The 17,297-nt window shown below is 35.3% G+C and overlaps 1 protein-coding gene across 14 annotated transcripts in view; it reads left to right on the top strand.

Moving 5' to 3' along the window:
* SOX6 (SRY-box transcription factor 6) overlaps window positions 1-16,718 on the top strand; it is a 375,013-nt gene extending 358,295 nt beyond the window's left edge. For all 14 annotated transcript variants that reach the window (XM_032690278.1, XM_032690277.1, XM_032690280.1 and 11 more), the window contains 2 exons: window positions 2,140-2,356; window positions 9,755-16,718. In XM_032690278.1, coding sequence (XP_032546169.1) covers window positions 2,140-2,356; window positions 9,755-10,058 — 521 coding nt within the window. In that variant the 3' untranslated portion in view covers window positions 10,059-16,718. The remainder of the gene's footprint in view (window positions 1-2,139; window positions 2,357-9,754) is intronic.
* Window positions 16,719-17,297: the final 579 nt, after the last annotated feature.

The following is a 17,297-nucleotide window of genomic DNA, read 5'->3' as shown; positions in this document are numbered from 1 at the left end:
AGGAACATTTTGTGAAATCTGTTGCAAAACTGTATCCCGATAAAGGGTTTAATTTCAAGATCCCTTTAGAATGCATCTGAACTCCTAATCATCTGAATGCAAAATGGTACTTGCTAGAATAAATAGTGGGAAAAAATTAATAAAGTACAAAATCAAAATAGAAGGTTTTTGTCAGACAGTGCAGTGTCAAAGAAAGAAATCTGGCACAGTTCAAAAGAACTGTACATGCATACCTTCCCACATGCAAAATGCTGTTTGGTTCAAAAGTGTTGCAATGTTCAAAAAGCTAAACACTAGAATCATGCAATTAATATGCTGCTTAGGTAAAAGACACCATAGTTAATATTTAAATTGTATAGATTGGTACATTTGAGGAATATAACATGGATTATATTTTGCCACTGCGCAAATAAATGGACTCCTTTTTGAGAAATTTTGATTTGCTTTTTAAGACACCTCAAGAGAATTAGAAACATACGTGAGAATGAGTGGTGAAATGTTAAAACCTATATTTGCTTTCTGAGTCTTTGAAGTGGAAGACAGATTCCAAATGTAACTCGTAATAAATAAAAGTAAAAATCAGGTTTCCTCTGTAATCATTATATTGTAAACTCTTAGTTCAAATACATTCTTACCAAAGTTTGTTTCATTTTAGTTCAATCAGAGGCAAGAATACATACAAATAAATGTTACTTTGTCCTAAAACTTCCAAAATCTAACTTAGTAGTTCTCATATTTTTGTCTGCCATATAAGTAAGTTATATGAATAGCCTTTCAGTTGTGTATAAAACCTTCACTGTTTCAGTGTTGGCAGCTGTAGGGAATCTATATTATTTGTGTGCATTCTGTGAAAAAAACTATTAGGAGCATAGTAACTGTATTCATTAAAATGTAAACTTCCAGCATAAATATTTCAGAAGTGCCAGCAACTGAGTGTTTGTTAACCATGGAATTAACCTGTCAGTATCTGCTCTGCCACAAATAAGTCTATGTCCATATAATATCTGTGCAACTTTTCCAGGACAATGAGAAAAGAAACTGAAACATTAGAACTGACACAGGGTATTGCTGGCTACGGATAATATTTATACAACTTTTCCATTTGTTGATGTATGAAAAATGTTGGTAAAAGAATAGCTTCCACCCACGTTTACCACAGCTGTAATCGTTTTATTCATCTAAAAGACACCAAAAAGCTATTTTCTGCATTTCTTCTTCCCTGTAAAAAAATATCCCATCTCTATTCAAGTGTTTAGATAGCTCCTTATAAACAATACAAGAGATCTGAATACTTTTCTCTTTTCCTGTGTACTCTGTGTTAATTTTTTAACTTTTTTATTGGTGCAGCTTTCAATGAGAGTTTACAGTACCTGAAGTGGTGTATATAATTACAATGTTCTTTCTGTTTTACTTTTAATCTTTTTAATGTAAGTTTTTGAAATGTAACTTTCTCAATCCAATTCTGTGTATTCATTACATCTGGCTGGAAGGTAATATGCATAATAGGATTTAAAATGTTGTAAGGTGTCAATATTATGCCAGGCTTATGTCAGAAGATTAGTAAATTTAGGACACTCAGACAGCAAGGGATTGTTCATAGTTTTGCTGAGTCTATAAGGTTTGATACCTTTTTCCTGCTACATAGCAAGATATTAATATCTCTTAGCAGGAGTGTATAAACCAAATTCTCATAAAAATATCAAAGAAGCATGTATCCCTAGGCAATGTGTTAGGCTTTTAACAGTAAAAGGATGGCTGTAGACCTTCCTTAACCATCGTACTGTACGTGGTATTACAGAGGTATGGAATTATTCACAGATTAATGCTCATATTGTAAAAAATTAAATAGTCTATTTTGCAGAACAAGGCTGAGATTTTGAGACTTAACTATTGATTTTTAGTGAACCTATTTAATGGAGATTTACATATGTTAGGTCTGCAGCAATATCTGAAAGTCGAGGTTCTTTTAAGGTGTCTCAGGTTGTGAAAGCCAAAATGTGTGAAGACTGATGTAAATCTAAATCAGTTTATTCAATTAACTTAATTAAAATTTATTATGATGAAAAGGCATGTTGAAATGTGTATGTGTAAAGCCAAACTTGCTTTACTTGAGCACTCACAAGTATTTCGTGTTAACAGGGTCTCGCTGGAAGTCCATGTCAAATCAAGAGAAACAACCTTATTATGAAGAGCAGGCACGGCTAAGTAAAATCCACCTAGAAAAGTATCCTAATTACAAATACAAACCTCGACCAAAACGTACCTGCATTGTTGATGGCAAGAAACTGCGTATTGGTGAATACAAACAACTGATGAGGTCTCGAAGACAGGAGATGAGGCAGTTTTTTACTGTAGGGTGAGTACAATTGTTGTAATTGTTTTCAAAGACAGAGCGTGCTGTTTGAAACCAAATAGACTTATCTGTTTAAGTCACTGACTAATGTTATTTAGAAGGTAAGGATTTGAACCAGTAAAATCTTATTAAAAACATAAGATGGAATATGGAGCTATCAGCTTGCCACTGAATGCTGATTGTGAAACTGATTGCGGAATTCTTTAAAGTCAAAAGAAGTTGTTTCTCATTAGCCTGAAAGGTTTGAATCATGTTTTTTGTGAGTTATTGGTAAGATAATCCATTCTGGGTTAGTAATGACTCCAGGATCATTTCCTAAATTAAGAAAAGAACAAAGAGAAAAACACAAAAGATTATTCCAGTGTAGAATAAGGAGTCAGGGGAGGGGGAAAAGGGAGAGGAGTAATAGCAGTTGCATTAGGAATACACATGAATGTAAGATACCATAGCATGAAGCTATTAGGAAACTTGCTGTATATAGAACTGTGAAAAAAATGTTTTAAAAAATGAGTTTTAGGAACACTCTTTCAAGTAGTGCATAGATAGACCAGGTAGATGTACAACACAGAATATATGGCTCAAAAAAATCCTGGCACAGTTTTAAAAACATTGTGTGTGTTTTTAGGGATATTTCCTCTAGCGTTCAGCAAAGAAAGAAGCTGTATGAAAGATCTACAGGCTAAAGATAACAGAAGTCCAGTGAAACAACTGCACCATAACTGATTTCTCTCTGCCATTTTTTTATGAATTAATCTGTGATGCTTAGTGCTCTAACACAATGTTTCTGGTGATTTACAAAGAGTCTAAAAGCTATCTCCAGTGCCAGCCTTTCCAAATTCACAATGTTCTGCTTATTTCTCTAATCACAATAGTCTCCTTTTGTTGGGTACTTCACTACCAGATAATTGACCTTGACGTTGATTATGTGCCCTCATTTTTGGCTTGGGATGCAGAACTCCTGTTGCAGTCAATTATTTTGTGGTACAGCCTGCAACAATGTGGGCTCTTTCTTCAATCAGTAAATAGAAGTGGTTTTGGTATCTTGAAATAGCCTTCCAGTCTATAGTTATGACATTGTTTTTTATTCTTCAGTCTAAGGGAAATTATTTACTAATAGGCTTCCACCAAAATTGCACATAGAACTCTAAATAGAAATCTGAATTTATACAGCACATCACAAATTATATTCAGATTGAGGTAATGAAATTTTAGTTTACGTCTTCCAAAGCAGATTAACAGACCAAATCACATCAAGAAATGCAAAAGAAATGCCAAAACAGCAGTCTGAATGCTTTGAGAATTGTTTGCTAATTCAAAACAATATTAAACAGTAGCATTTTACACATTATTAGTGGTGGCTAAATAAGGAGGTGAATATGGAGGATGGATTTAAGAAAGTTCTAAAATCGCCTACTTAAAGAGTGATATTTCTATTACAAATATATATATATATATAGGAAACTATTCAAAGTTGAACTACTGGTGTAGTTCGAATGTGACATCTTCCTCATAGATCAAAGAGTGTGATCACAAAGACCATGAAGATGGTCATCATTTTCTTGAAAGTATTTGTTCTAATTCCTATGTATACTTTCCCTTCACCATGATCTATTCACGTTGAAGAAGTTTGAAGTAAGAGTAAATTACCTTTGTGCACTTACACAATGGTGCAGTGGACTTTACTGAAAACAATGACTTTTAGTTATGCAAGTGATGAAAAAGGGAGTGTGAAATCTAATGAATGCATTCAATAAAGGTGAAATGAGATCTACCTTGCCATTCAGTGTGAATATAGAGTTTGGTACTGAGGAATCACAGGCTGGGATTTTAGAAAATTATGTTATGCATTTCTGTGACTTCCCACTGTTGCCCCAAATTTCCCCTTTCCCTAAAGAAAAATTTAAAACAAAATTTTTGGAAGACACCAAGCACAATTAGTGAAAAAAACAGACTAATGGCTTTTTTGAACTAAACCATAAAACATAGAATCATTTGTCTCAGAAGAATAGTTCATTGAGTAATAAAAAGCAACATTTAATCTAAATCAGATTATAACTAAGTGAAACACAGTAACTGAGCCCATTAACTTCTTAAACTTACTCTTCCCTGTGTTTAATGTAAATATCACATAAAACATCAGCTGGAACAGTTTTCCTAACTGACCTCACACACCCATCATTTTTCCACTGTTTTGATGGAACAGCATAAATCATCCTTCAGAACTGTAGACATGAGAGTTGAGACGGAGTTTCCTTCTCAAAATGAAATAGGAGACAAATGTGGTTTTTCAGATTGAATATACCCTGTGTTTACAGTAAATATTTCACTGCAAGATAGAGAACAAAAGTATAAAATAGACTCCAATGAAATGTGCCAAGTGCTTCATGCTGCTTGAAGTACTGATGTTTTTTCTTTTTTTTTTTTTTTTAAAAAGAACAAACCAATTAAGTTGGGACTGGGTATGTCAAAATGGCAACAAAATATTGTCACAGAATGAAAAGATAAATAGATGTGTGAAGAGTAAGATAAATATTCAAAACAGGTGGCTAGAGGAAAGTGTAAAAAGGAAGAAAAATTATATTTTTTCATATTTACGTTTGCATTTTTCTTATACCAAATGCACATTTATGTCTTAGGCAATCCAGTCAAGGCTAGTTCCTATCAGATTCCCTTAGGTGAGCTGCTGACTAACAGAATAATTTTACTATGGGCACAACTAAAAAAATACCCTCACCACAAACATGGAGTTTTACACTACTTGAACTTTTATGATGCAAAAAGCTCATACTGCTTATTTCAGTGAGCTGCGCTCTTTCATAAACATTGGTGAGATGCAGAAACTAGCCAGACTTTAAAAAAAAAATAGAGAAATAAGCTAATGAATGGCCAAGTTCTGTTCTGATTTTTGAAGAAAAGCTTCTAAAGAATTGAAAGAGAGTGAAGATTTCTTGGAATAGATTGGACAGGAAATTAATGTTTTGAGATAAATGTCACATATTTGATAGACTAGCACAAAAATCTAGGAACTGCCAAGTATTTTAAAGAACAGAGTCGAACTTAAAATGTGCAGAGGCCTTCTGTTGCATCCCTACATGACTGAATTTTGTTCCAATGAGGCAGATAATATACTGAAATAATTCATGCTTAATGTAGAGTATATTAAAAAAATTGCTGGTTTCAATCTAGTGGAAGCTGAATCTGAAGCCAGCTATGTCTTTAAAATAATTCTGTTATTTTTAATAGTAAAATTATTAATGGAAGTCATGAATGATAACTTCAGCATAAGTTAATCCCTAAACAGACTTCAAGTGATTTACAATTTATCTTCAATAGTAGTTTTTTGTAATGCATAAATAAATGTGAACTAACAAATGGATCATATATAAACCATAAATTCAGACATTTTAAGTTAAGAATCTGTTTTTGGTGTTTGTCTTACAAAAATAATCCGTCTCTCAGTCATTTTTACAGTATAATACACTCTAAATCCAAGTATATGCTATATACATTTCTCTAAAAATGATGTAAGCGGTAACTTTTTTTTTTTGGTGTTTTACCAGTGTAAGATGTTTAGAATAAAGCCTTTATAGTGTTTATAACTACTGTACACACATAGTCTGAATGTTGCTAGACTACGGTTTTGAATAAGGCTGTAATATTATACTCCTGTAGCTTGAACTTAAAGCAAGTACACAATGGGTGCTTTTGTGAGATTTACTGTTATTTCATTCCATATGGGAATATAAGTTTCAGGGGTGTATAGCTTATAAGCATTTTCCTTAATGCAATCAATTTTTATTTCAGTCATTTAAAGAGCTGTCGAAAATATGGTTGGGAAGGGATCAGAAAACAATGGTAATTTGCCAATTTAAATGTTTAGATAGTTTTGCAAAAGTCAAAAGTGGAACATTCTCCAGGAAAATCCTAAGAATATTAATGCCACAAACTTGTGAGCAGGTCAATTCATCTACGAATGTTCATGTTATCTCCATTTTTATATTTACCTAACCAAATCTTTGGCCCCAGAGTGGACAGACAGATTAACAATCCTTGCAGAGCAGAGGTGAGTGACATCTAGTAATTGGCCACATAAGGATTTCTTTGTCAAAGAGGAGATGGTGGAGACAGGAGTGGTTTGAAGCCAGGGTATGTAGCCGTGTGTCACCACCATTCCTCACAGATCTGAAGACATCAGACGATTAATGTTGGATTCTGGAAATCTTAACCAGACAGAAAACATCCCTGCTTTAATGATGTGCAACTGAGCTGAATGGTAACCTGTAGCCTGCAGTAAATTTTTATCTCCCCACTCCAAGGTTCTATGATAGGCAAAACTATAGCTAGACAATGATTAAATGTGTGGAATTTAATTTTGTACCATTAATATAAATGCTTTTAAATGGCCAGAGCCATAGGTTAGAAACTCCAAATTCTTCCTTTCAGGGACAGTAGTGGGAATTTAAATAAATTTTAAATTTATTCCCGCCCCCCCCCCCCCCCCCCCCGAATTTAGTTGCTTAAGAAGTGATAACACTTATCTCCAGAAACATGTGCCATCCATATAGTTTGTGATATCTTAAAATAAGGCTTTCTGGGATGAAATGTAGCAACTAGAGCAGAATTTACAGTGACAACCTGATCAGCTCTAAATAATAATAGGTATTAAGTAAGAGATAGGTGTCCAGTTACTGGGGGTGTGTAGGTGCCCATGTGTAAGTGCTACCAAATTTTTGCTAGCAAATGGGCAGCAATTTGAGACCCTTTCCAATTAGGTGGTACAGTTACCACATGTTTACAGTTCCACGGTGAGATATAGGTAATTTAAAGTTATTACCCAGCCAGCAGCAGGCATGCACAGCACGTCCGATTTTTGTTTAACATGTAAAAAAAAAGACTGCATTCATAAATGACAAACTCAGTAAGCCTTTAACTTCCCTGTTACACCAATCAAGTTTTTTACTATTAGGTTCATTCTATAGTTTGCCATGTGTTTCATGTGTTCTCAAGTAAAATACATCTGTAAAACTGGCTTCTTTATGCTCAGATGATCAGCTCCCTTAATATTCTGACATGGGTGGTACTTGGTACAAGTGTACCCAGTCCCATTGGAATGTGGATATACAAAAGAGTTTTGCTGATTTGATAAGTGTTTGAAAGAATGCCAGAATTTTTTAATCTGTCCTTTAGGCCTTAACGCTGACAACCATTATTTTATCAAGATATCTCACAGCATTGACTTAAACAGACACTTTTATTGTTCTTGCTGCTTGTCAAAAAGGCAATTTGTTTCTGAAAAAATGCAAACTTTTTTGGGTTGGAGGGGTAGAGGTGGTTGTTAGTGTTCTGATAATGTCATTTATAACACAAGAGAGTCTTGCACTCAGTCATTCTTTGAGTATATTCTACAACTTCTGTTACAGCAGTTGCGAAAACTTTTCTCAAAGCGCCTTTTGGCATTAATATTATGGTGTTCTTTGATGAACAACTGGCAATGCTTTGTTTTTCTGAATTTATTTATTCTAAGAAATACCAGAAAAAGATTAGTACCAGCAGTTGTTAGATGGGCAGATTAGAATGTATGGCCTGGTCACAACTATGTAGAATTTTTCTGTTGACCATATGTGGGTTTCTTTTTCCTTTGCTTTGTGGAAACATTCATTAACATGAACATTTTCTGTATCTAAAAGTTGTGGAGGAGATATGTGTGGCTTTTTAGCAGTAATAGTTTATATTCTTGACAACATGCAATGCTAGACCAGAAATGTTCCCATGCGAGGTAGGTGTTCAATTTTATGGATAAAGTATTGAAAGATATTTGCAGAAAATCACTTGCAAGCAAATACATTGGCTGAAAATTGTTTTCACAGAACATTTATCAGACCATTTAAAAAGTGAAAATTTAGTGAAAAATCCCAAGCTGTTTGTAAATCATCTGCAAATCATCATTTGCAAACAGGAGTATAATGACTGTGTCAAATGAATTACTGCAATGTTTTTGCTTGCTGCTAGCCAGGTGTACCATACTTACACAACAGATGTTTGAATTTCTCAAGCTGTGCAGAGGCTTTAAGAGTCAGGCTAGCAGTACCAGCAATGACAGTACTACAAGCTATTTTAGTGTTATCTTACACAGAGTGTTCATGATTTGACTGTCTGTCTCAGTTCCCAGACTTGAAGGACTTCAGTTGCCCTGTAACTCTGTACTGTGATACTTATCAAAGTTAGAGTTTGATCAATGAACAACAAATACTCAACATTTAGGGTCTTGTAAATAAGCTTAACATTACTTTGTGTATTATTTAGCCAATTATTAAGAATTGGTCTGAGAGGTTGGTTTATGAAATGTCCTTTTGAATTTTGTATAGAATGACACTGTGATCAAGAAGTTGCAGATTCATTAGACTATTCAATCATATCTGACACTGTTTCTCATGCTAAAATTCTGTAATAGTTCACTGGGTCAATATTGCTCTAAAGAAGGTTGGGAATACATTGAAATATATGACTCTTTAAATGGCTTATCCAATTAGGCTTCAGAAAAGTTATATCCCTTCTTTTTCTCTTAGCTTTACTAAAGGTAATGATCCAGGAACAATATCAGAATATTTGTATGAGTAGTTTAATATAGAAAGTACTTTATTAGTTAATTAACCCAAATGTAAGAAGTAGATTTAGTTAATGTGTAGCCAATAAGGACCTGACCATAGAACAGGTTCAGCAAACTGACCTTTTCTCAGAGTCACTTGAATATATGTATATTACTGTAAGAAGAGACATCACATCACTTGGTACAGCTATGTACATGCTTACAGTAAAGCTTGTGCTGAATTTCTTGGCTGGCAGTGATAAAAGTCGAATTTAGTTTATGTGTGATATTGCTCCACTATGCTTAAAATCACACACATGAGAAAAGACAGCATTACATCTTGCAAAGTTAGATACTAGAAGGTAAGGTGTGTTAGAAGTAGAAGTATTGCACCCTTAATTGAGTTTTACCATGTATTTGCATTGTCACAATAAATCACATCTGACATTGGGTCTTCAGGACCCAATGAATTTCAGAATTTCTGTAGACTGTCTGTACCACAGGAAAAAGAACATCTGTTCTTCTTGTTGAGTACTTTGCTTCAAAAACCCAAATGCTAATTCACATTATGGCTGAAATAAATACATAAAAGACATGAAAGAATCAATGTCTGGTAGTTACTAAACACTTTACTCCTCAGTTGTCCTCAGGGGGAGAGGAGATGAACCAATACCATATAGCACCAATCTGTGAGCCCTGGAGGAATGCACGCAGCCTTTCTAGGAAACCATCTGCTTTTCTTTCGTTTGGACTTGCAGAAGGTCTTCCCCTTCTAAACACAGGAAATCACGATTCCCTCTTGTTTTTCCTTCCAGACAACAGCCTCAGATTCCAATCACCACGGGAACGGGAGTTGTCTACCCTGGTGCTATTACCATGGCGACTACCACGCCATCACCTCAGATGACATCGGATTGCTCGAGCACCTCTGCCAGCCCTGAGCCCAGCATCCCCGTCATCCAGAGCACTTATGGTATGAAGACGGACAGCGGAAGCCTCGCTGGAAACGAAATGATAAATGGAGAGGATGAAATAGAAATGTACGAGGACTATGAGGATGATCCCAAATCAGACTATAGTAGCGAAAACGAAGCCCATGAGGCAGTCAGTGCCAACTGAGGAGTGTTCACAGAATTAAAGTACTCAGACTCATTTGGGGTTTTTTTGGGGTTGTTTTTGAACAAAAGTTCTTAAAGAGCCTGCATGCATGTGTGGCTCCTACAGTTACATCAGCAGAATGGTCTTAAATGTTTCTTATCGTGTGAGACAGATTGTTTCCCTAATTTTTCATGAACTTGGTTTTTTTTTGTTTTCGTTTTGTTTTGGTTTTTGTTTTTTTTTTTTTTAATTTAGATGAAGACATAAATATCAGACATCAGGACTTGAAAACTTATATGAATCAATAGCTGTCTTACAAGTCTTACCTTTTGTCTTTTTCTGTTTGGATGCTGATAAAGGTTTAAGTTACTGTTTTAGATGGGGGTTTTACATTCTCACTCAGGTATGCTGTGCCAGCCTACAGGTTGTGAATGTGTTTTTATTCTGGATTATTTTAAAAAAACAAAAACTGCAGATTTCATATTGTGAAACAGAACAAGTCCACAAGTGTGCACATCTGTGCATCATAGCTCGTCTTTAAAAAAATAGTCTCTGAATTCCATTTTTTTTTTCCATATGTATAGCTGAACTTCTGATGTGCCAAACTTTTCATAACTTTTGAATCTTAACATTTAAAAAAAAAAAGTCTTAAAGGAGACACTGTAAAGTCTTAGACAATCCTTTGGCATCTTAAAAAAATTATATATAAACCCTAATTTTTTTCCAGAATATGGTGAAGTACTCAGGAATCTGGAGACAGGATACTCTTAAGTAGTGAACATGGTTGCCATAGTGCATGTGCCCAACTGCTTTTGCCTCTTGATGTGCCATTAGTGTGAAATTTTAAGTAAGCACAAAAGAGCGATCACCAGCTATGGACGGGCCTGTCTTAACAGTGTGAGGCCACCTCTGATTACATTCTCTATCCCTTTGCTTTTAACCCTTGCATTCAGTCTTAACATATTTTCTCTTAAATAATTTATTCATTCCAGAATGTCAAGGGTCCAAATACTTAATATTTATTTTTAAAAGTACAGTTGGTGGCATTACACTTCCAATTCCTTACTGATATTTTTAACAGCCCCTTCTTTCTCCTCCCCTAAATCACACAGGTATATGAAAATAAAAGTGCACCTGCTACTAAAATGAACATAACTTTTATGAATGAGAAATTCAGTTGTTCCTCTAACATTGTATGTTCAAGGAGCACTTAGAAACACTGCTATATGTAATTCAAAATAAAGTGAGTACTTTTATATGCACATAGAGTACAAATATTCCTAAAAAAGTGTTTATAGTTATAAACCTCTATACTTAGACAGCAAGGGCAGATGTTAAATCCAAATTGCATTTGGAGTCCACTGTGATGAATTTTTAGGGCCTGAGGAATCCTGCAGTGAATCATGGCTCCATACATCATGTTTCTGTTGCCACCTGAAGGAACTGTGTGATACCTTAAGTATTTATGCAGTGGTTTATATGTGAGACTCTTAATGGGGGAGGGAAGGCTACCCAAATGTCTAATTGCAAAGCTGGGAAAATGGTTCATCAAAAGTATTTATTGAATATTAGTCATGTGGGAATGTGACTTTTCAAGTGCTTGTCAAGTGCTTTGGGATCTTTGGATAGGTGCTATAGAAATTAAAATTTCTATTTGTAATACTTCTAGAAACAATGCAACTGCTGGAGAAAATTCTGGGGTATATACGAGAAAGATATTCAAAGATTGTAAATCTATTAAATTGCAAAGACAGAGGAGAAATTGCCTTTATTTTTTTCCCTCATACTCCACGCCTGTACACAAATATATCACTGTATGTATATGCAGATCCAATAGGCCTGATGAATAAATGTGCTCAACTCCCACAGCCTTTATTTTGAATTGGATGTTTTCAGCACATTAGTGATAAATCCAGGCTCAGGCTGAGAGGTATGAGTGGGCCTAGAGCAGCTCCTCTTGAAGTGTATGGGCATCTTCCCACAGAGCTGCACAGGCTTTGTTTTGGGCCCAGACACCAAAAGAAGTCTGGTGCTAGTGCTGGCCATCCTTGTGCTGGCATCCCGTCTTGCAGAAATTCTGAGCTGCGATGACACGATGCTCTATGGAAGAGCAGTCATTTTCCTCATAGCCCCACTATTACCTGTTTGATCAGAAACAGCCATTTTTGCCACTGTAGTAATCGTGTTTCAATGTGAGAGAACTACCCCCAAGACAAAGAAGATTGTTCAATTTACAGGACAATTTATGAAGATAATGGCATAGAAACACAGTGGTCAGATTTCTCTGACCATTTTGTGATTTGGAACAAAAAACCTATATTTTTAATATTTATTTAAATGTGTTCTGAGTCCATGTCTAATAAGCAATAAGCTGGTCTAGCCAAGACTTTAAAGGCATATGCTGTGTCATTAGCTGGTGAGCGTCCTCTTTAAGCTGGCTAAGGTACTGATAGAAAGTGATTTTTTGTTCTTATAATTGCTTGGGAATTTGAACTGGTTTTAATACATTCAGCTCAGATTGGGGGGAGGACATCATTAGTTCCTAAAACAAAAATAAAATAAAATACTATTTATTAATGTCTTACATAATTCTCCAGTTAGAATTATCTCTCCCTCCCCCCATGTCACTTTCTTTCTCTCTTGCTCTCTTTTTTTTTCTGGTTTTGTTGCATAGGTAGAATGTTGTATTGCTAGCATTGCATTTTATGTAATTATTTTTTTGCACAAAGGCAAACATTTAGATTAGTTGGTTAATTTTTATTTTTTTTCATTTTATGACCATGCCAAAATAATATTCTGCAGGCTTGTGGAGAACAAAGGACTGTTCTTTAGGACTGAAACTTGATTTTGCTTGTAGTACAAAAAAAACCACACACTCACAGATGTTGTTTCGTAAGTGTTATAAGCACTGGATATAAATGGTATTTTTTATCACTTCTGACTAATGTGAAACTGTTGTACGAAAACTACATGAACAAAAGTCATCTGTTTCGACTCGTGTGGGCCTGCCTCACAGTTGCCGAATTTGAGTCATTTTTATGTCTTGTTATTTCATTTATTTATGCAAAATACATGTATGTATGAACACTTTGTTTTAGCTCCAGCCCTGCCTCATTGCTGATGCTCTGTATGTTAAAGCCACATTCTTAAAAATGACTGGCTGTTCAGGAATTGCCAGCTGGTAAGAATTGCATTTACTGGCTGGGGGAGTGGGAGGAACACATTTGAAGCTGAATTGTGCCTATAAGCATGTTATTCTATTTATTAGCCGACATTGGCTCTAAAATGTCAGTAGAAATCAAGGAAGGACAATCATAAGGATAAAACCCAATATTTTTACTTTATTAATCGGAGCTCAAAACAAAGTTTTTGATGAATTTACCATCTCATTTTAGATTTTTTTTAAATTGTGTAAATATAACATAGGAAATAGAATTTTATTTTTTGTTCATGGATACTTAGTGAAGTATAAGTTATGTATTTACTTTTGTTCTATATCAGTGTATGTTGGTCCATATTAAATGCTGACAAGTCACTGTACCTCATGTAGATGCTGAATTTACACCCGCAGTGTGAGTGCAGTATTGTGGACCTGTAGCTGGGACAGCAAGATGCCTCACTTGTGCTCTCTCTGATTTTTAATAGCATATTCCACAAGGAGGGAATACTTTCTTCTTCTTCTTTAGAAAGTTGATACATTAAACATGCCAAATTTCTGATACGTTTTGTAGGAAACACAGTCTTCTGAATCCAAGTAAAACTGATGATATTTTATTTTTTAACAAGAATGGCATTTGGAAGTCAAAAGCATATCTGTGGAAAGATTATAACGACTGAAATGGCCCTTGCAATGCAGGCAGGACTCAATAATATACAATCTCTGTGTTTTATATTATTTAATCATGTTATTGTCATATTAGGCTATAATACCAATGGAAATTGTTCACACAATACACAAAGAGGATTCATGGAATTGCTTGTTAAGCATTTGTGTTTGAGGCTCCTTAATAACTGCCTGAAACAAATAACAACTTCATTCAGGAGCACAAATACAGTAATACTATTTTCCCTGTGAACAGACAGTTTATTTAATTAACAGATATAATGTATTTTCTTTTGGAAAATTATAAAATACCTATTTTCAAGACAAAAACACTCCCAAAACAGTCTGATACCAACTAGAATAGTTCGCTTCATATTTCATAAAAGTGGAAGATAAAGGTCATAATGGAAACAGAACTGCTTTTCAGGGTTCAGGTTTACACGGAGAAATAACTGACCAGTTGGCCCAGTTCTGGTCTGCCTGTATGTTTGGGCATCACCACCAAGTTTGTGAAATCACATGCTGAGAATTCACAGGATCACAGTGTGCTCCTAAATCAGTGTACTCAGGTGCAGTGTGAGGCAGGGGGAGGGCAAAAGATGGGATTGCTCCGGGATGGGAATGCCAAACAAAAGGCAGCATTAGCCCCAATAAATATGATACCCTGTGCAAAGTGTACAGCAGTCAGCCGTGGGCAGTTCCTGCTTTGAAATAAATACAGAACAACCTCCTCCCAATGCCATCCAATCTCTCCAAGCTCCTTTCTGCTTTTCTTTTTCGGTCGTATCAAAGGCATGGCATTTCAAAACAATTTCCTAGCAAAACATAGTACAAGTTTAAGACCCCAGCAAAACACTTACCTACCTGCTTACTATTAAGCATATTAGTCCTTCTGTGGTGGTCATGAGGACCAGTTAAAGCGTTGGCGTTAAGCGGGGTGACCTTTGCTGAGCCAGGGATGCAGTACAAACAACTGCACTGAAGATGCAGCCAGCAGGATGTATGATAGAGTTCTTCAAGATTTTATGAGAAGTTAATAAATGGGCTTGGACCCCGTGGTGTTTTGCATGCTTTTTTAAGATTCAAGTTGGCACTTAAGCATGTTCTTTTAAAAGAATAATACTATGTGACCTCATTTGATCTTTTACAAAACACTTAACTCTTTTTCCTTTAAAAAAACTTCTCCTAACCCTTTTTTTTTGGTACAACCCATTAAAATCTGTGATTTTTCTCAGATCAAGCTACATTTTTGATATACTGCAATCTCCTGCAACAGAAGAAAAAAAAATTTATATGCAAAAACATTTCATTTTAATCCAACGCCCTTTTTTAACTACCAGATTTGTTGGAAATGGTGACAAAGAAGTATTCTGAGATTTCACACGCTGGGTAAAAAGGGGGAGGGGTGGGATGAACTGGGCTAAAGGAAAACTTATCAAATTGGTATTTATGGCAATATGAAAGCTATAAAGCAACTTAGTGACATGGCTTGCTTTGTAATTTCCGCTTTCTAAAAACCACAAGTGAGGTCCTTGGTGCTCTTGGAGTATGGGGAATGTGCAAATATTTAACTGTTTGTATGCTGCACATTGCAGACCTGCTAGTGTGCATTCTCCGTTTGTCTTCCTTTGTCATTTGTGTTTTGCTTTCCAGAAAGCAATGTTTTTTTTTCTTGTACTCTTCTTCAGCTTGTAGCAAACTAGAATGCTTAGCATTTATGTTCATTCATTATGTATTTCCCATGTAAAAATTTTTTTATTACATTAAGACAAGCTTATAAGCTGTTACTACATAACTTATCTTACTGTAACTCTTATTTCCTGACATTGTAATTTGTTTGTGATGTATATTGTGAGATTGTACTCTATGTTAATTTAATCAGCACAATTCACTGACATGCTGGACTGACATGCTAGCTGCTGTTTCAAATTGTAAAGTTTGTGTAGAGCTGTTGGGACAACTGAGACTCTCTTGTCGAGGTACTATGCTTTGATTCCTATAGCAACACTGTGGGTGCAGTTCTTAACGGCAAGGGCTGCTTGTTGAACACCCACTGGCTAACTTCATGGGCAGGTTTTCTTTGTAGAAATTCTATATACAATGCAGGTACCTACCTGGGCCCATGGCCGGGAATTATTTGGGCGTTTAGAGGATAAACTAGTGTCTATTGCTGCTTTGAATATGTTTTAAAGTCTCAAAATGTAAATAGTTTATCAAAAAAAATCTTGTACAGTCCAGTGTAAAGTTTTTAAATGAACTTAAAGGTTGCCATCACATCTCACACTCTCCTCTTGACACAGTAAAAAAAAAAAAGAAAGAAAAAAGTTTGCTAAGGATACTGATTTAAAAAAATTAAATCTGTTCTCAGATTAAAGAAGAGAATAGTTATTCTTAGCTCTGCTTCATTGCATAAACAGACTTCTTGGATTTTGTTGTGCAGTATTGACGTGAGGTAAATTAAATATTAAATAATCTTTCAGTGGTACTTTTAAGAGTCTTCTCCTCCTCTGCCTCAGTTATTAATGGAAAAGACAAAATTGAAAGACACTGTCCATATACAGTATGTTCTGGTGTACGTTGGCACCTTACCTACATGTTTAGGGTGGGAGGGATTTTTTTAATTTCTTTTTTTTTTTTTTGCACAAGGTGCTTTCCTGATATGTTAAACATGTCATCCTTGGGTGATGCAGTATATGCCATGATAGGGGTTTAGACCCCTCAGGGGAGTGTCTATAAGACTGCCTATTTATGCTCATTTACCTCAAGACTGTCCTCTCTACCCTTAATCTATTCACCATCACTCCATCTTTTGTACTGCTGTTGACACTTACAAATTAAAGATAAATTTTGTTTTAAGAGATGTGCGTGTGACTTCTTCTATGCACCCCTTATCATTCCTTTGAAATTAGTATTAAAGATTGACCATGATGAGGTGATGGACAGGAAAATGCAACTAAGCCTGTTCAGATGGCCTCTTTTAAATATAGAGACTGAATTTTCCAACTCTTATGTTTTCCCCATGCCTTTCCAGTCTATGAAGGCATTTATCAGCCTCTGAAATCCATTAACACCATATGCTGTAAAAGACATGGATGATAACTAACCTAATTTTATAATATTCACTGAATACTGTCAATTTTGTGTGCAGGAAGTGCTGTTGGTAACAACATAATCTCAGAAGGGTTTTTATTCAGTAGAAATGAGACAAAACATTTCTCATGTTTCTTCTTTCTCTGCCTTCCCCTTTTCCTCTGCATTTAACATTAAACAAACTAACCAAAGTTGACAACAAAAAAGCCTATAGTTGCCATGTTGCCATGTCTGTAAACTGCTATTTGTGTATTATGATTGGCTTCTGACTTGGTAATTAGTCATGGTTCTCATTGGAAAATAATAAATTACATCAAAGCATACTGTACTGTAGCAAAACTGTAACA

Source organism: Chiroxiphia lanceolata, chromosome 6, assembly GCF_009829145.1.
Source record: "Chiroxiphia lanceolata isolate bChiLan1 chromosome 6, bChiLan1.pri, whole genome shotgun sequence".
NCBI lineage: Eukaryota > Metazoa > Chordata > Aves > Passeriformes > Pipridae > Chiroxiphia > Chiroxiphia lanceolata.
The sequence above is the reverse complement of the archived record's forward strand: the minus strand, read 5'-3'. Positions and strand labels throughout refer to the sequence as shown.